General features: G+C 48.5%; 1 protein-coding gene across 11 annotated transcripts in view; it reads left to right on the top strand.

The window, feature by feature from the left end:
• Positions 1–19,577, top strand: part of MSI2 (musashi RNA binding protein 2) — a 196,862-nt gene that overhangs the window by 67,576 nt on the left and 109,709 nt on the right. For all 11 annotated transcript variants that reach the window (XR_004061280.1, XR_004061279.1, XR_004061281.1 and 8 more), the window contains exon 6: positions 3,504–3,596. Coding sequence is in view for 8 of the 11 variants with exons in the window: in XM_030962689.1 (XP_030818549.1) it covers positions 3,504–3,596 (93 nt within the window). In the remaining 3 variants the exon portion in view is untranslated. The remainder of the gene's footprint in view (positions 1–3,503; positions 3,597–19,577) is intronic.

Raw genomic sequence — 19,577 nt, 5'->3', positions numbered from 1 at the left:
TGCAAAGCCTCAAAGTGATGAATTCCATGCTGGAGTGTGCCAGAGCTGGGTTCAGCACAGGTTCCCAGGGTGTTCCTCGAGCCCCACGTGCTGGGTGTGTGTCTCTGTCTCCTGCCTTGGGATTTTACATGGATTTTACTTCCCAGCACGGCCTGCCAGTGGCACACTGGGGCTCCTGTCTGTGCCAGCTGGGTGTCAGCACTCATCCTTTCCACCCTCACCATCCTGAGCCAGGAGCTCTGCACTAAGACTGGAGGCAGGGCACAGCTGAAAGGCTGTGTAAGGAATGGTTGGGAAATGATACCGAAAGCCATTACCCTGAAGTTAAATATGTAACTTCTTTGTTGAATGTAGACAGGCCTTGACTCATCTAGAAGGAATGGTGGATACTTATTGCTTGAGATTTTGAAATTCTGGGAATCCTGCAAAATATTCCATGAGCCTAAAATCTTCTTTTTTCATTTTTACTAGTCAGGATAATAAGAGAGTTTTGGTGGGGAAGGAGGAACCACAGCAGATGATGAGCAGTGTCACTGTGTGAGTGTGAGGGATGCTCAGGGGTTTGGGGCTGGAGCCCCCAGCTCTGCAAAACCTCATTTCTTCATTTCATTGGCTAGGCTGGGTTTAGCTCACGTTTGTATCGACATGTTTGAGTGGGACCAGACTTTTGTTCCCAGAGGCTGTATCTTCAGCCTGTTGTTTAGAGATTTACCTGATACACCCCAAACTGATCTAATTACAGCCCCAACCTTGCACCAAATGGCATGAACTGAGCAGACTTGCCTGGCTAAAGCAGGGAGGGTTTCCTTCCTGCTCCTACACCTCCCGAAGTGTTTGCTCAGTTTCAGAGCACAAAGGCGATTATATTTTTCAAAAGCCAACCCAGTAAAGAGAATGTAACCTTGAATGCCTCCTGGCAGGAGGAGTCACATGTGTTTTGATTAACTCAGCACCAGCGCCGAACACAAACAGAGCAGTTCTGGGATGCTCACAATTAAAGGCGCTCACACCAGCTCAGATCTGCCTCTCCTCGAGTACTTCTGCAGCGAGAGAGAGACACCTTCAGTACACAGACCCTCCAAACCCACTGGTAGCCACGGTTTGCAGAGCCTGCAGCAGCCAGGGGTGGATATATTACACTGCAAAGGAAATCCAAAGACAGGGAGCTGCAAGTATTGTGGTTTCAGAGTGACCCAGACCTCTCGGAGTCCTTAATAAAACATGGGCTTGTGGTTGATTCACACAAATTGCTTCCATTACCCAAAGCCACTGTTGCAGCCAGGAGAGGGCAGGTGGGGCTGCTGGCAGAGGGTCCAAACCCACCAGGGCTCCTGTGCCACCATTGCTTTGGGGTGTCCCTGTTGTGAGCAACCTCCAGAAAGCAGATTGTGAATTTACTGACAGGAGAAGGCAGCGATCCTCAGTGACTTTCACTGGAGGAATTCAGAGTGGCAGGGTGTGCCCAGGTGTGCAGGCTGTGTCCAGTGCCCTGCTCTGCTCCCAGAGCCACCTGCTCTGCATTTCCCCCGGGGAGTCCTTGCCCTGTCCCATCTGCGTGGCCAGGTGAGGCCGTGCTGCCTCGTGCCGCAGGTGGAAGGGAGGCAGCAGACCCTGCTGTGGAGGCACGTCAGGGTGTGCGTTCTCTGTTCTGGTGCTGGGGGGAAGGTGGGAACAAAGCAGTTGAAGAGTCTCTTCAGGGAAATGTGGATTGTAAAAGCAGACTTAATTTTGTGCTTCGCTTTGGTACCAAAGAGCTGATTTCTGAAACCATTTCCCCACTTGCAATGCATCTCTAGGCATTAAAATGTTGTGAATTTGCTTGTCATTACCAATGTTTTCTTTGACTGAAGCTATTGAAACAAAGTGGTCTTTTTTTTTTTTTCCTATAACCTTCAATCTTGCTTCTAAAAGCAGTAGCTCTCTTTTTCTTTCTTTCTTGGTCAAATATAAAAATGATGATAATTTCAAATACTGCTTTAGAATAATTGCTTTCCTCCCTCTTTTGTATGACAACAGAAGCTTGGCCTGATCTTAAATCAGATGCTGGCAGGCAGAGGGCTCTTGACAGCCCTGCAAAATCCTTTACTTACAAGTCGGCTTTAGCCAATTCTTTATTTGTAAATGACAATTTTCTACAGAAAAATATATGCTTGGGCTTCAATTTTGGAGCCCTAGATTGCAGCCAGGAAAAAAATAATTGAATTTTTACACATTTTTTTTCCTCCTCTCTTTTTCTTTCTAACTTAAAAAAAAAAAACCCCAAACAGAAAAAGTGAGGCTGTGTAAGGTGTGATTGGAGCTGACTGAGGGGAGTATCTGCCCTGGTTGATGTGCAGGCTGTGGGACAGGAGCGATGATTAATTTGTTCTGTGCTGGGAGGGTTTGGGGCTGCTCTGAGCTTTGTGTCCGTGCCCCAGCCCCGCGGGGGCTTTGCCTGTGTGTGTGTGACAGGGTGACCTCGGTGGGGAGCAGGTCTGGGCTGAGCTCAGAGCCCGCTCGGCTGGGGCTGGGGGCACAGACAGTTCCTGGAGGGGCTGAGCTGCCCCGGGGATGGTGATTCCATGGGCTGGGGCACAGACAGTTCCTGGAGGGGCTGATCTGCCCCAGGGATGGTGATTCCATGGGCTGGGGGCACAGACGGTTCCTGGAGGGGCTGATCTGCCCCAGGGATGGTGATTCCATGGGCTGGGGGCACAGACAGTTCCTGGAGGGGCTGAGCTGCCCCGGGGATGGTGATTCCATGGGCTGGGGCACAGACAGTTCCTGGGGGCTGAGCTGCCCCGGCATGGTGTTCCATGGGCTGGGGCACAGACAGTTCCTGGAGGGGCTGAGCTGCCCCGGGCATGGTGATTCCATGGGCTGGGGGCACAGACAGTTCCTGGAGGGGCTGAGCTGCCCCGGGGATGGTGATTCCATGGGCTGGGGGCACAGACAGTTCCTGGAGGGGCTGAGCTGCCCCGGGGATGGTGATTCCATGGGCACAGGCTGCGGTGGCTGGAGGATGCTGCGTCGGCAGCTCTGGCTGTCTCTCATGGTTTGATTACTTTAAAAGTAACTGTGCAAGTTCCTTTTAAACTGACCCGTGGAAACTTAATAACACATCACTTGGATTTGATGTAATTGCCTCTCCCTGCCAAGGAGCCTGTCTGTAGGAAAAGGAGGGGCAAAGGCACCTCTGCTTTGAGACAGTAGCTATGAAGATGCAATGCTTGGACTCCTTTTTCACTTTTATTTGCATCGAGAAGCACAATAAAAATCATTTATTAAAAAAAAATATCCGGGGGCTAGAGTTGTTATTGAGAGCCTTTACTCAGCTATCTCTCAAATAAAAACAAAACAAGACAGAGAAAGAAGTATCTAATCAAATTGAATTGAAATTGCTTTTGTAAAGAAGTATTCTCATTATCGGGGTTAGGGATGGGATCTGGAGAATGTTTCTTTTTTCCGCATATTGTTTGAAATAATCTGGTTAAACCATATGCTTGTCTTGTAATTTCTTACAGATGGTCACAAGAACAAAGAAAATATTTGTAGGTGGATTATCGGCTAATACAGTAGTGGAAGACGTGAAGCAATACTTTGAACAGTTTGGCAAGGTAAGTTCTGCCCAAGTGAGCACTACATAGTTGTTCTTTCTTCCCTTTCTTTTTGAAGTGTGTTTTGAAAAACAAAAGTGCATTGAGGACTGAGCTCAAAGGAGGGCCGAGTCTTTGCCTTTCCGTGTCATTTCTTGAAGCCTCTGGGATTCCTTTTCTGTTTGTTGCTTGTGTGTGTACAACATTGCCAACACTGTTTACTTCCACTGAAGAAAAAAGCGTCACTGGGAGGTGAATCTGTGTCTGTTCAGGAAGAATCTGACCCTTAGCTGAATGATTACACAGTTGTCTTCTCCATAAAATCAGCCTTCTGTTAGCCCCGATTCCAGTGGCAAAAAGGGCAGAGAGACGTATTGGAGAACTCATTAATTTGTGAAAATGCCTGGAGGAACCATGTGAAAAGCAAGAGCAATGTGGAAGTCACTAGAATATCCACTTAATTTCTTACTAGAAAATCCTTCTGCAAGTATATGTAGAATGCTGGCAACATTGAAAAATAAAAAAAGAAAAAACAACAAAAAAACCCCACAGCAAAAGAACCCCTGACCAAAACCCCAGAACAAACAAGTGTGTGCAGAGAAGGAGATCTGAACCTTGCCAGAATAGTCTTTGCTGTGGTGTAACAGCTGCATCCCCACTGTCCAGGCTGTGGCTGGTGCTTGGTGGCACTAACTTGCATGGGGCTCCCTGGGTCCCCACAGGCTCTGGACAATTGTTCAGGAGTGCCACGGGTGACGAGCTGCCTGCTCTGAGAGCAATTTGTGGCACCACCTTCTGCCAGCCCCACTGCCACAGGGCTCCATGGGTTCCAGCTCCAGGGATTCCAGCCCAGCAGCTCAGTTCTGTCCTTTGGAGTGCAGCAGTTGGTGCTTTGGATGCAGGATTGCGTGAGGACACAGCAGGGTATCCCAGAGCAAAGCAGCTCCCATTCCTTGCAGTTACTGTATGTTTCCTTTATCTGCCCTGGAAAGCCTGAGCCAGGCAGGATTTCGTTGAGGGCTGAGGAGGCGAGTTTATAAATGGTTCCTGTGCTGGATTGATAGTTGTTTTGCAAACCAGTCATTTGATTTTCAATAATAATCTTCGATTCCGGCAGGATGTTTACAGCCTGCTGAGCCTTTTATTAAAGGATTACATGAGCTTTTGGATGTTTCTTCTGTAGTTACTTCTAATTGCAGAACTCCACTAACCTGTATTTTTCAAGTTAATAATAGTTTCAATATAAGTGCTTTGCATATTGTCTGGATGTTGTCTTAATATAGTCTTTTTAATTTCACCATCTGGTAGTTTCATGCTTGCAGTTTTACAGTCCCTGAGAATGCAGCAGCCAGGCTGTGTCTGGGGAGTGACTGGGGATTCGGGACACTTTGGTTCTGCTTTCATGCTCTGCCATTCTTGAGACAGCTTAGCAGAGGTTTGCCTTCCCAAAGGCAGCACTTTGGAAAAATCAAGTGTTTTTTTCCTTCGAGTGTCTTAATTTTGCGGGCTGAAAAATTTAAGGAGCTGAAAATTGCCCGAGTTGGGGTCAAGGTAGGAGCCCATAGCCAGGTCGGCAGCACAGCTGGGGTTGTCCCTCTGAGGCTGAGCTCCTGCAGGAGCCAGGCTGGCAGGGCTTGCTCCCTGTCCCTGCAGGTGACCTGGGTCACAGTCCCTGCTCCAGCTTGTTCAGAGTGAGTGAAGCTGGTGCTGCTTGGAGCAGAGGCTGCTTGGCTGTGTGACTGTGACCTGACCTTGGTGCAGGTGTGGGGTTCTCCCCATGGTGCTGCTCTTTGTCAGCTGGGACTCTTTGGTTTTGGGGTGATTCTCCTCAGGCTCTGGTTGTCAGGAGGGGGTCAATGACCCTTAGAAATGGGGAGGTGTGGTTCAGCTGAGTTAGAAGACTTGCTAAGCTGCTGTGGACAGTGGGATGCTGCACTCAGACACAGGACCCAGGACTGGTGCTGCAGGACCTTGCAGGAGTCAGTCCTTGTCCTTCCTCCTTCCCTGCCCCTCCAGGGCTCCCTTGCTGGGTGCAGCCCCGTGAGGCAGGGCCTGTGCTCAGCACACAGCCTGGCTCTCCATCAGTGATCCACATCCATTGGCCAGCTCTGCCTTTGCTCTGGGCTTCCTTAAAATAAAGCAAATTGCATTAGACAATTAAAGTGTGAGGAGCCGCCCCTGTTTGATAAGAGCATCTCAGGTGATTTGCTCTTTGAAATGCTGAGCTTATTTATCAGCCTGGAAAAAATTGCAGTTCCTGCAATCCTGTCTGTACTTGCTGTGGAGAGCAGCTGTGGGGCCAGGGGAGGGGTTTTGGGGACTGGAGGTGGCTCTCAGCACACAGGATGTGGGGACAGCAGCCACCACCAGCTCTGGGGCCAGGTGGGCTTGGTCGTGTAACTGGAGTTGGCAGGAAGGGGTCAAGTGTTGAATTTGAAACTGCAGCTTTTTGAAAAGTCAGTGCCAGAACATTTGTCTCCCAGAAAAGGAAAACCTTTAGCAAACCCACCTGTAAATAGTGATAGTAATAATAGAATATTTAATTAGTAAACCCACCAGTGGAAATGCCTGATGATACAGCACCAAAGTGTGTGGCAATGATAATTCCTGAAACTTGGCTTGTGAGATTTCTGATAGTGATTGTCCTGCCCCTGGGGGCTGCAGCAGGGCCCAGGTGTGCCCAGGTGTGCCCAGGTGCTGCTCCCTGCACAGAGCTCCTGCAGAGCAGCCCAGCCTGGCTTGTGCAATTCCACTTCACATGGCCAACTGTGTAATTAGTTTGGAAGACTTATGCCTAGTCATTGGTTTATCCTAATCGGCTTTGGCTTTTCCCAACAACAAAGTGAGCTTATTTTCCTAAGCTGCAACAACTCTGCTCCCTTTGTTCCTCTCTTTTATTGTCTCATTCCTTTCATTCTGTTTTACTGCCAAAGTTTTGTTTCATTAGGCCTACAAGTCATTTCCAATCCAGTGGGCTGCTACAATAAGGCCTTTATAACTCAGCTGCCCTGGTTCCCATGTCCCTTCTGGTCCAGAGCCAGGACTTGTGTTTGACATGGGATTTTAACCCTTTGGTGCCCCTTGGTGGGGCTGAGCCAGGCTCAGGGATCCCAGTGATTGCGTGCAGGCATTAATTGATGGGGTAATGGGCTCCAGGTAACATGTTCAGGCCCAATAGTGGGAACAGAACTCAGAGTGAAAACCTTACTGTGATGAGTCGTGGTGGGAACAGTGCTGGGAATGAAAAGGCCACTGTGTCCTTCCAGCAGGGTGGGAACAGTTCTGGTGGAGGTTTGTTCCAGTTGTCCTGAGCTATTAGATCAGCCCGTGTTGGACTGTTCTTGTAGAAAAATCACATTTCCTTGTGTAGGAGAGAACAGAAATTTAAATTTATCCTTTTTGGAACCAGATTGGTGATGTTTGAAGGAGATGTGTGAAGTAGTTTTGTGGACAAACAATATTTTCCATATTGCTGTTTCAGACTGCTGGAGCAGCAGTCAGTGCTGGTGGTGGTGGCCCAGATGTTTTACTTTCAATCTGAGAGCACTGGCTCTTCAATTTCCCTTTCACAGTAATCCTAAAGTGAATTTCTGGGAAGGGGCTCTGGCACTTGTTTTTTATTTTAAATTTCCAGCTGAAATTGGACCAGACCAGCATGCATGAATTTTGTTTTCTGCCCTGGCTTGCTACAATGTCCCTCAGACCTATCATAGCCATGTTTCAGCTTCACTTGGAATATGTTGTTTCCTCAGGAATGGCTTTTAAGGTTTGGAAATTTTGAGACAAGACAGGATTTCTGAATTACCTCTGTGGATTTGAAATATTTGGTACACTCACTTGTTATTTCCTGTGAGACACAGAACAGACCAGTGGAATAATAATAATATCTGAATTCTGAGATTATTTTTTTTTCTGTTGAGCTTTTGAAAATGTGTAGTTTTCTCATCTCTCCCTGCTGTAGCCTTAGTGTCTAGTGTCAGTTAAGGGAGAGGAGGTGACTCCTCTCACCTGTCCTGCCCCAGGCACACCTCCAGGAGCTAAGGCTGTGAACACCAGAACGTGAGAATGAGAATTTCCTCCCTTGGTTGTACCATGCCCTGCATTACAGCATGGACCCTGGTGCAAATAGCAACCAGTTTAACCTTTGGAAAAACAGCCTTTGTGGTGAAGTGCCTCTGCTTTCAGCGTCAGTGTGTCAGGAGGGAAGGAGGTGGGATCCACGCTGAGGATTTCAGCCTAATCTCGTGGTTTACATAAATCACTCTGTGCTCTCCTCCCTGACAGCTGTGAAAATATAAATCAGGAAAAGAGGAGAGGAAACTCCTCCTTGTTTGGCCAGGCTGTCTGGGTGTGAATGAGTTAATGCACTGCCGTGGTATTAAGCACTCCAGTGGTTTACTTTTCCCTGAGACCTCGAGTATGGCCTCTGAAGATGTTTTTACAATAAAGTTGTTAGCATGAGAAAAGGTGGTTTTCTCACCATGGGTTCATTTTGGGGGGATTTGGAAGTCTGTGTGGAGCTGGGGCTAAGGCCAGAGTCAGGAGGTGCAAGGAATTGTGCTCGTCTGAAAGTGAAAGCTTAGTTAATTGAGCCTTGGCAGAGAGCTGGGATTGTATTGTCACCTCGGTTGGACATTGATATGTAGATTTAACGGTCAATAGGAGACATGGATGGGCTGTCCTTAAAGCATTTGCTTTGCAGAGAAGTCATCTTTCAGTTTGACAGATTGCTAGCCTTTCACATTTTTCAGCACTGTATTTCCCAGTTCTGTACTTGGGGATTGATTATGTTTTATGAAACGAAGGGATAAATTTGGACTCTTATTTACGTTGTAGTCTGTAATAGCCGGAGTTCCCTAAACTTTTGTAATGTGCAGTAAAACAGAGAATATGGTGGCTTTTTTTTGCCTCTTGCTGCCCTCAGTGTTCCCTTCCAGAGTCACTGCAAGCTCTAGGCCTGCTGTGGGACAGCTCAGAGCTCATCCTGTTCTTGTTTCTGAGTTATCTGCAGGCACCTTGGCAGAAGCTGCTTGATTTGGATCCCTCATCTCCTTAAACCAGAGCCAGCAATAAACAAACACGTCATTGTTTGCAGCTCCTGATGGCTTTGGAGCAAGGAAAAGCAGTTTTTGGGGGCTGTTCTGTGGCAGGAGCAGCAGCTGCCTCCTCCATGCCTCTGCCCTGTGCTTGTGCTTTAAAATTCCACTGCTCCCACATGTCCCTATTTCCCTGTTGTGTCCGTGATGTGCCGCAGTATAATGAATGTTCCTTTAAATTTTAGCTTTGACATGTGATGAGGGATCTGGGATATAGGGGTCCCTCATGGCCTAAAGCACTTCTTATTATTTCTTCTCCCTCCCACACATGCTTTTCTTTTTTTTCTTTTTTTTTCAACAAACTGAGAAACTTGATCGTTGCTTCAAAAGCAGCCCCAGTTTTGTTTCCATCCTGCCAGTGAGAAGCTGTACACAGGAAGTCAGTTTGGAGGTGGTCTGGAATAAGCCACATGCTTTGTGGAAGTGGTTTTGTTATAAATTAGATGTTGGTTTCTCCCTGGGTTTTATGAAAAGAGGAAATGTTAAGGCAGGATTTGTGGGCACGAGGGCAGTATCAGAGCCCAGCAGAAGTTTGAAGTTCAGTTTTGTTCCCTTTCCTCCTCTGGTTGATGAAGTGCTGAGGAGGCTTCGTGCTGTAGCACCACAGCCTGTGGGAGATGAGTGAAATCCATCATTATTCAGGGGCTGTGTTTGGGGAGAGAAAAGTTACATGAAAATACTCAGGTTTCCTCCTCCAACATGTGTATGAAATTTTTTTTGTGTGTGTCTTTGTCAATTTTACAACTGAGCCAAACCTGTGGAAATTATCCATATCCTTTCTGAGACCCCAAGGAAGTCAATTTTGTTTTTCACCCCGCATTTATTTCATACAAATGCAATAGGCTGTATAAAATCCCTACCAAATTGAGTTAATCCTATTTGGTTTTTATCCCTGGAGCATTCCTGGGTTCAGCCCTGGTCAGGGGGGTTGTAGATGTAGGACTTCCCTGCAAGGAGATGATTTGGGTTTGCTAGGGGAACATCTCTGAGCCCCCTTTGGGCCCATGGGTCTGGCTGGAGCTCTGCCCCAGCAACTGGGCTGAAAGCAGGAGGTGGTAATGTTAATCCCCAGCACAGGCACCAGGTGAAATATCTGATGGACATTTTCAATATCTGCTGTGAAATTGCATCAGATTCCACTTTGGCACTTGTCTGGAAGCCTCCCAAAGTTACTCTGGGTGCACGTGCTGCTCCTGCCATCCCTGCAGGGCACTGCTGCTCGTTGAGGAGCTGCTCTGAGGGGCCCAGAGCTTGGCTTTGGGAAAAGAAAACCCCTGTTTTAGCACTGCTTCTCTGATGGGAAAACAGCAGCAGTTACTTAAACCTGGCACAATGTAATTGAAACCTGTGCTCTCCTTCCTGCTCACAGCTTTGGGGAGGCTCACAGCCCAGGTGAGCTGGTTAAATAAATCATAATTGACTGGGGAGTCAGCATTTGATCAGTGCCATCATCCCCCACCGTGGGCACCCCAGCACTGAGTGATGGGGGGAGACCTGAGCGTGTTCCAAATGCAGCTGAGGCTGGGCCACAAAGAAAAGGGCTTTTACAGGTGCCCAGGAGGAACTTCCTAGAAACTGTTCCAAATGGGAGCAGGTGTAATAATGCTTTTTCCACATGTAAATTAATGGTCATATTGATCAGTCCTAAAGATGAAATATCTGAGTTTTGCTCACACGTGGAATATCAAGGTGAAACCAGTTTAATTAAACTTAATTCTGCAGGTGTAGAATATGAAATTCGTTTGTTGTCCATCATACATATGTCTCTCTCTGTTAGGAACACCTTATAATTATTTTCTTAGGGGGAAAAAAAGTGCCTGCACATGTTTGGGTAAAAATGGGGTGGTGGCCAAGCAGGAACCACATCAGTCCTATCAATAATGACCAGTCCTGGTGATACCTGCCAGCCCAGAGAGGGAGACAGTGGTACAGTATATGCATTTATAAATATAACTGCAGAAACCAGGACAAGGACAAAGTAGCTCAAATGAAGAGCCAATTAAGATAATCTAAGCAGAATGAGGATTAACTGCCTCTTAATCTGAAGGGCACCCGAAATGCATGTGGCCAGTTGAGATCAAACAAGAGCTGTCTGTGTTTGGGACATGCACCAGGGGTTTGGGGTGAGCAGGAATGAGCAGGGAGTGCTCACCCCCCTGCCCAGGGCACGGTGCTGTTGGAATGGTTCTGCATGGCACAGAATGAGCCTCTGGCTGTGGTGTCACCTCCGTGGCAGTCTGAACAGTGTTGGATATGTCATAAAGAAATTATTGCAGGTATAAGGGGAGTTAACATCTTGTAGTTTTTCTTTCCCAGAAAGAGGAAAGCACTCAGAACTCTGTCAGGGAAGGAGCTGCTCTGTGTTTTCTTTCTAAAAAACACTTAAAAACCCATTTTATTTAACCATTTAGCCTGTTTATTCTACTGCTGGCCTGACAGGGTGTGGTGGCTGTGTGCACCTGAAATGGGCGGGCTGGCAGCTCCTGCTGGGTGTTTGTGGGAACCAGGGGGTGCCCAGACCCCGTGCTGGGCACAGGGGGTGCCCAGACCCCGCTGGCTGTGCCCCCTTGGTTGGCAGTCGCCCTGTGAGCTCCGTGGTGGCTCAGCGGGTGAAGGTGCCCGTGTTGGATCTCTCACTCTGCTGAGCGGTTTAGCGAGTTCAGATCCGTGCCATGTTAATTGTCAGGACTGGGAGGGTGGGAGCAGATTTCACCGGGGGCAATGGAAGGGATCCAATGAATTTCCACTCTGTTTCACCGCTTGGCAAACCAGCACTTACTGTCACTTTGCATAAATAGGTTTATTTCAGAGGGTCAGCCGGCACCACTCCCCCCTTCCCCTGCCGGCCCACCCTCCCCTGGAGGAGAGGAGGCCGACGAGCATTTAATTTCCCCAGCAGCAGGTGCTTGTCATCCATCTGAAGAAAGCTGCCAACATCTGGTGCAATTGCCTCGGCAAACGCAGTAACAAGGCGCCTGCAGTTCAAACGCAGAGAGAGCATTGCCTCTTTAATGATAACAAGCTGTTGGCTTCCCCTCTGAGATGAATTCATCTCACAGATGTTTGTCTAGTTTTGGCAATCTTATCACTATAGCTTTGGTGATTATGCTCAACTGGAGACTATTACTATAAAAGAAGTTTGAACTTGTTCCATTTTTGCATTATTTATTTATTTAGCCATTTATTTCTCTGCTTTCTGGATATAATTTGTATCAACAACTGTACTGTTGGTCCCATTACCCGAGTACCCTCAGATTTTTATTGCATCTGCTGAACAGTAGCTCGCTACTTGACTCCCACTGCTGGCAAATGTCTTTCAGCCACGCTGACGTTTCTAACATTCCCCATCAACAGCCTTGTGGTTTGAACCCTCTGTTTAACACTACATTTTCTGGGATTACTTGGCGCTGGCTCTGTCTGTTCTCTCTAATAACTGCAATGTACTCCCTGGTTCTGCAAGGCGTGAGGGGCCAGGAATATTCTGGATATTCCGGTGACCTTGGCAGGGCTCTGTGGTGACAGCCGTGACCATCTTCATTGGTGGATCCTAAACATTTCCAGCCTCAGCCTGATCCCACGGAGCATGGGGACCTGCAGGCTGAGGGCTCCAGTGCCTGTTGGCTCTTGTTTGCTTTTCTAACATGCCTGGCTTTTTTTTGAGGAGACAATTTCTCCCCGAACGTGTGGAATTTAATTCTGGTAAATAGGATTTATTTTTGGAAACGTGCTTGTGAATAGGTGACTCATGCCTGAATGAAGATGTGTCACTGTTGGTGGGGACACCACGTATATAATTTCTTAGGCTATAAATAGATGCCAGTCCCAGTACTGGTGACATGGTGATGCTTCACACCGACTCGTTAGCTCAGCCTGGCTGCTGAGGAGAGTGTTTAGAGTCTCAGTCTCTCCTGCTGGAGCAACAATTTCTGCTGATGCTTATGGAATAACATCAATAGATTGGTGGAATCCTGGGAGTACTTTAATTGGCACAAGCAGGTTCCTGTGCTGCCGTCATGGGGTGTACTTGTGTTTCTTCTCTCGTTGCAGGGGTGGAGAAACTGAGTTTTGGGGTGTTTGTGTGCTTGTCAAAAGCCAGGGGTACCACCTGCAGGGTCCTGAGACTCAGAAACTGGGTTTGCTTATTTGTTCCTATTGCTGAGGAGCCTTTAAGCTAAACACACAGGTTCAGAGCTCGTTCCCATTTTCAGATCCTGCAAGGAGCAGTCCCTTTTTCCTGTTGTTGATGCTAAACTGTGGCTCCATGGTGTTGTTTGCTCAACACCACTTACCCACCAGCACAGCACATATGGTTTAATGGCTGTCCTTTTTTGTGCTTCTGCTGTAGTTACAGTATTATTAAAAATCCATTAAATTTTGATGTACATCATAAAGTATGTGCTCCTGTGAATGCGAGCGCAGAAAATTATTTCTGATGAATAAACCAAAAGGACAAGTATGTAAGAAGTTCATCCTGCAGCTTTCAATTTTCATTATATACATCTCCTGCAGGGGCAGTCGTTGTGATGTTGCAGCTGGTTATTTCTGTGGCCTGGCTCTCCCTGAAGATGGATGATGACAGTGCAAACTTGAACTTGCACGAGTGCCAGTGTTTCTGTGGGCATATTTGTGGATAAATGGTTAAGCAGGAGAGGTAACCCTTGGGAAGGCAGAGGGTGTGAAGAGGCTGCCACGCAGCAGCCACTTCCTCTGTGTTGGTTCATTGTGCCTGGGCTTTGTGGAATCTGGGAAAGTAACCCAATTATTTCTCATTAAAGTAACCCAGAAATGCAGCAACAAGCAAGGTGTCATTGCTAAAACAACACCAGGAAGCCAGGCAAGCTCTTCTTGGTGTCCAGGGCCTGAAGCAGGCAAGGGAATCATTAAAAATAATGCATTATAGTGTCCATAAAGTTTCCTGCAGTATATAATGGCCCACAGGGGCCTCACCTAGATTTCCATATATGATATGGTTACAGCATCTCATTAACTTTCCCATAACACCAAATACACTTCTCTTGAACACCCCCTTCAGGCTTCACAGGTTTTGCCAACTAATAAGCAGGAACTTCATGCTTGCCTTTTATCCCCACTGGGCTGAAGGAGAGGTTGGCCTCTCTGCTGCCCCTCTAATTTCCTATTCCTGAGTGCTCTGGGCAAACCCAGCTCTGGCAGGGTCTACTCCTCTCGCTGAGAAGGCTTCCCTCACTTTTCCCAACTCTAGTTTCAAGAGTTCCCCCTGCTATTTCTTCTGTTTAAGAGCATGTCTGCACTCAGGGATTAGTCTGGGTATAGCCCATAAACTCTCACAGAGACCTTGGTCTTGGAAGCAGCACAGCCCAAATGAGAAAGCCAGGTAAGTGCTAGGGAGATCCCAGCAAATCCTGTGTACCTGTGGTTTCTCTGCACCTGGATGTTGGTGCTAGGGCTGCCCTGGTGGGCTATGTGTGGTGCCCTGGTTGCTTTCTGCCCTGGAGAGGCTCCTTCAGGGCCGGGCCCTGCTGCAGGTTAGGCTGGGTTCAGGGAGGTGGTCCTGGGGGAAGGGGATGTTTTGAGCTGGCGTGGCTGTGATGAGCTCAGGGATAAAGGCAGGGATGGAGTTGTGCCTGTGCTGGGCTTAGGAGTTCAGCTCTGCAGACGTGGCACTGGTTTGCTGTGTTATTTTGGTCTTATTCAGGTCTCAGTCCAAAATCTGGGACTGATGGTGTGGCTTTCCCCTCGCTGCTGTGACTGCAGGCTGTTGCAGGGGTGAGCTGGCTGCGTGCAGCACCTTGCTGCGACCTTGATCAAAGTCACAGTGCTGCTGTGAGAGCAAATGATGACAAATAAATTCACCTTCACACAGTTTAGTCTAGCTGGCTTTGTTCCTCCATCCCTGATCCTCCCTGCAAAGGGTTCTGTTTACTTTCCCTGAAATGGAAGAGGCCCTGCTACACGGTCTTCTTTCAAAAATAAACCTCTGAGAAGGAAAACAAAAGAGAAGGAACAAAAATCAGACATTGTCCGATTATACAGAGCAGATCCTGATTCTGGGCTCCAGGCAGCTGGAGCCAGAGGTTTGTTTAAGTGTAACACAAATTCTACCATTTTTGGATGGTTTGAAACTCTCTGCCTCTCCCTCCTGTACTTTCAGAAAACAATCAAAAAAGAGAACTGCCCATCCTGTCAAAAAGAAGATCTGCAGAGATTCAACACCCAGGATGGCAAAAGCAGATGAAGGGACAGAAACATTTCCCACGTCCATGCTCTGCCTCCCTGAGAGTGGCCTTGGAGCTGTGGGTTCTTCCTGACAGCCGGGCTTAAACTCCTTGCTGGCATCGGCGGATGCATCTTTAGCAGTTTGCAGTCATGTTTCTGAAATAAATAAGCACTAAATGTTGGTAATTGGCACCCTCAGAAAGGCTGAGAGGGATAACTGGAAACCTCTGTAATGGCAGAGCTGCACTGTGTTCATCAATAATTAGGATACAGGTTCCTGGTGGGAAGTAAGTTTTGGTTGACTCGTGGGTCGTGTTTTCCATTTCTTTGCAGTTTAAGTGGAGAGGTTTATATACTTACTATTCCTTGACCTAAAAATTTGCTCTGTAAAAGGTACAGAAGGTGCAGGCTGAGGTAATGCATCCTTTGGGGCTGGAGGCTCACTTCTGACCTGTGTTTACATGGTGTAAATCAAACTGGGGCAGAGCTGTGCAAACAGGCCAGGGCAGCTCGTGCATCAGGGGCTGTTCAGCCCTGTCGTGGTGCTAATGCTGGCTGAAAATGCTGCTGCCCAGTGCAGTTCTGCCTTGGCCTTTGGGGGTCAGGGAAGGGCTCCAAAAAGAAAAGAATTAGAGGTAACTGGAGTTGGTTTGCACACAGAGCATGTGAGTGAATGTGGTCCAGGTGTCAGCAGCACTGGAGATGGGCTTATCTACATGAGCTGTGAGTTGGACTCTTGGTTTTGAACAGTGTGGGCTGGGAGAAGCATCTTTAGGAAGAAATTCTTCCCTGTGAGGGTGGTGAGGCCCTGGCACAGGGTGCCCAGAGCAGCTGTGGCTGCCCCTGGATCCCTGGCAGTGCCCAAGGCTGGGTTGGACGGGGCTTGGAGCACCTGGGAACAGTGGAAGGTGTCCCTGCCCTTGGCAGGGAGTGGAACAGGATCTTCAAGGTCCTTCCAGCCCAAACCATTCCCTGGTTCTGTCTCTGCTGAGTGAGGGGTCTGTGTGTGCTCCTCCACGTGCCATCCCTGAGCCCTGTGGCCTCCCCAGCAGGGCTGGGCTGTTGGTGCTGGCAGCCACAGCTTCACCAGCGTGTGCAGCTCCAGGTGCAGCTGCTGTGAGCCACAGCCCGGGCAGGAATCCCTTCCCTTGCTCAGAGTGCTGCTGAAATATTCATGCAGAACAAATCATCCAGCTTAAACCCAACAGCAGGCGGAGGAGGGAGCAGTGGGGTGTGATGCTGTGGTTTGTGCAGGGAAATGTGCCTCCTCTGCTGCTGGATCCCCCTGGCACTGTGCCCTGAGCCAGGTGGGCACGAGCAGGATCTGTAGTGACCTGGTCCTGTTAACTGCTGGAAGGTGGGGTCCCAAATCCTCCCCAGCTCCTGGGAGCTAAGGTGAAATGAGAAGAGGAGTGTTGCTATTTTGCATCATCTCTGCCTGATGGGGAGGGTACTTGGATAAACTTAACTGCTCTTGGGACTTCCCCACACTGACTGTTTAAATCAGTTATTTTTCCCAGATGGTAAATCCAGGAGACTTCCTCAGCAGCCTGGTGGTAATAATAATACTTATATAACACTTTACATATTCCAAGTGCTGTCCAAAAAGCTGATCTGTCTTGTCTTCTGCAGACTTGTGTAGTAAAACTTGAAGGATATTGGCCTGAATTTGTAGTCGTTTATCAGCCATCTATCTGTGGGCGAATTTACTTTTCTGGTGGCTTGTACCATGTGAGTAAACTCATTTCTCCTGTGGATCTTGACATTAATTCCAGTCTTTCATCTTGGTAGTGGAGATGATCTTTAAGCAGAGCAGAGAAGAAAGATGTCTTTCTGGCTATGGCGCTGCCAAAAAGATGAGTACAGCTTTGGAGAAATATTTCAGCCTGTGTAATGTATAAATGAATGTAGGCCCTGAGAAGGAGTGTGGTGTTTCCCTGGGGAGTGACCTGGCTGGCATGTGGCACAGGAATGGGCATTGCCCCTCTGCCATCATCTCTCCAGGGCTTTGCTGTTCTTTAAAGGTGTTTCCAGGGAGCATTAGGCGCTGAGGGAACAGCTTTGCACACCTGCCTGCAATTAAGGAGTTTGTTTTCATTCCCCTTGGTGGTTTATGGCAGTCCCAGGGACAGCGTGTGCCATGCAGAGCTGTCCCTCGGCCAGGCGTGCAGTGCTGGAGGCTGAGTGCTCCACACGCAGCCCTGTGTCCCCTCCTGGTGTCACCTCGGGCACGGGGGACCAGGCAGAGCCCAGGGCTGGCTCAGGGGCTGCGTGAAGGCTTTGGGAGACTGCAGCAAGCAAAACATCCTCAGTGAAAGGGGCCAGGGAGAGAGCCAAGTTCCTCGAAAGAGGACCTTGCAAGGAAGGCGCAGATGACATGGAAAAGTAATTAAAAGGAAAGCCCTAATGGGACGTTAGGGGGAGATGCAGCTGGAACTTGAATAAGCAAATGTAAAGAGGGAATTAAGTTTGTAAGCTTTCCTCCCAGGAACTGCTGGGGAAAACAGGGCAACAGCTTCTGCTGATGTAAATCAGCACTGAGCCTGCAGCCGAAGGCTCCAGCCTGCGAGCGTGGCTCGTTTGATATTTGCTACTCCTAAACCTGAAAACACACAGGGAAAGAGGCTGTGGCGTTCTGCGGAGGTGACATGAAGGACATTTGATTCCAAAGTGAAGGATATTGACTGCAAAAACAAAGGGAAACTGTCGGTAATGTAGTTTGCCTGGGGCAAATTGGTAGTTTGCGATAAGTAATATTAATTTAAGTGTATAATGCTTTAAATTATCTGGGTAATTTAATCTATGTGATTTTAAAAAAAATTATTTATCAGCTTTGATCTTGAATAAAAATAAAACAAACCAAATGAAACAAAACCCTTCAATTAATATTAGCACTTTCACTCTGGAGAGTAATACACAGCAGAGACGTTTATTTTTAGCTGTGAAGAATTTGCATGTGTGTTTCCAGATGTGTTCTCAGACTTGGTGCTGCTTAAAATTCAGCTACCACAGTACGTAGATGCCAATTTTCTTTTCCGTAGCATTTTGTCTCTGCCACCGTGGATGTAATTTTTTTTTTTTTTTTTTCTTCTTTTTTTTCTCTTTTTTCTCTTTTCTCCCAGCAGAGGTGGTGGAGGGGGGTGTGATGATTAAGGCAGCCGGTAAGTCTCTTAGCTTCCTCTGAACTTTCCTCCCTCTGCCAGGAGTGACCTATTTAGATGAGGCCCTTTGATGCAGTTTGGGGAGGTCAGGTGAGGTCGGAGCTCTGGCCGTGCCAGCAATCCCGGAGATGCAGGAAGCCAGGAGCTGGTGGAGGACGAGGGCTGAGCAGGCAGTTGTTTGAGCGCCTCCCCTCTCTGCCTGTGCGTTTGTTCTCCCTCTGGATCCCTGGGACAGAGAGGGACAGAGGGTGCCCTGCAGAGCAGGGAGAGGCTGGAACGCCTGTGGGCAGGCACAGGATCCTGTGGAAGGGCTGGGCTGGGCTGGATTCCCTCTGCCCTGCTCAGGGATCTCTCAGCAGATGCAGCCCTGCCTCCCCTGCTCCTCCTTCCCAGCACCCTGGCAGCCTCCAAACAAGGGGCTGCACAGATGGGCGAGATCCTCCAGCCGCTCCAATTCCTCTGATTGCCCTGTGCAAGAAAGGGAAGGAGGAAGACCGCTCCTCTCAGCTCGGCTGTCCCAAAGTGAAATCCCAGCTGAGCAGCTTAAAATAGATGGTCAGCTGGTTGTGAGGCCGGAACTAGCCCGGGGAGCGTGGCATCTGTCTCGCAGGAATGCTGCCTGGTCATCAGGCTGGGTAGATGAGGACTAGGAGTGTTTGTGTGTGAGACAGGCTGCAGTGGGGATGGGAGCAGCCTGGGCTGTCAGCAGGGCTGGCGTGCTCCTGTCCTGTGGTGTGTGCCAGGCAAGGAGAGCTCGGTGCTCACGGACACCACAGCGTGCTGCTGCTCCTGCCCGGGGCTGCCCTGCCCAATAACTGATCCAGCTTAAAAAGAGAAGGGGGGAAAAGATTATCCCGGTGATACCAGCACGATGACCAAGTCTGTTTTAGCTGTGTGCTTTCCTCAGCACTGCTGCCTCCCTCCCGTGGCCAGGCTGGGCCCAGTGGCAGCGCTGCTCCTCCTCGGGTGCAGCACAAAACAGATTTTTCTAGTGGCTGAATTTAATCACTTAGATGCAGAACACTGATAGACTGAATCAATTTAATTCCTATTGCTCACGACTGGGAGGGGAGAGAGAGGAGGAGGAAGGTCATAACAATTTAGCAATCAACTTGGCTTAGAAACAACCAATAGGTCGTCACTGTTGGTTTTCTTTGGTTGGGGTGGTTTTGGGTTTTTTCTAAACCTGCCCAGGCCAAGACACATGGCAGCTTTGGGATGTGCTGTGCAAGGTGGGAGAGGTCATTTTTTGGTGTGTGAGGTCTGAAGTGCTGGGGCTGCCACAGAGCTGTGGGATCGGCTCCATCAGGGAGGAATTTGATGCTCCCCCCTCTTTTTTTTGAGGGAGCTGCTGGAAAAGGCGTCTTGTAGTTGGGCTGTGAATGTCTGGAATGGCACGTGGTGTCTGAGCATTTGTTTGCTTCAGAGCATCTCAGTGCTGAGCTGCAGGGTGCCTGGGTGGTGCCAGAGCTCCTTGGGAGGCTCAGTTACCTGCTGAGGCACAGTCCTGCTCCTAGAACAGAAGGATTTAATTGGAAACGGAGCAGTCT

The sequence above is a fragment of the Camarhynchus parvulus genome, chromosome 19 (genome assembly GCF_901933205.1).
Source record: "Camarhynchus parvulus chromosome 19, STF_HiC, whole genome shotgun sequence".
NCBI classification, from domain to species: domain Eukaryota; kingdom Metazoa; phylum Chordata; class Aves; order Passeriformes; family Thraupidae; genus Camarhynchus; species Camarhynchus parvulus.
The sequence above is the reverse complement of the archived record's forward strand: the minus strand, read 5'-3'. Positions and strand labels throughout refer to the sequence as shown.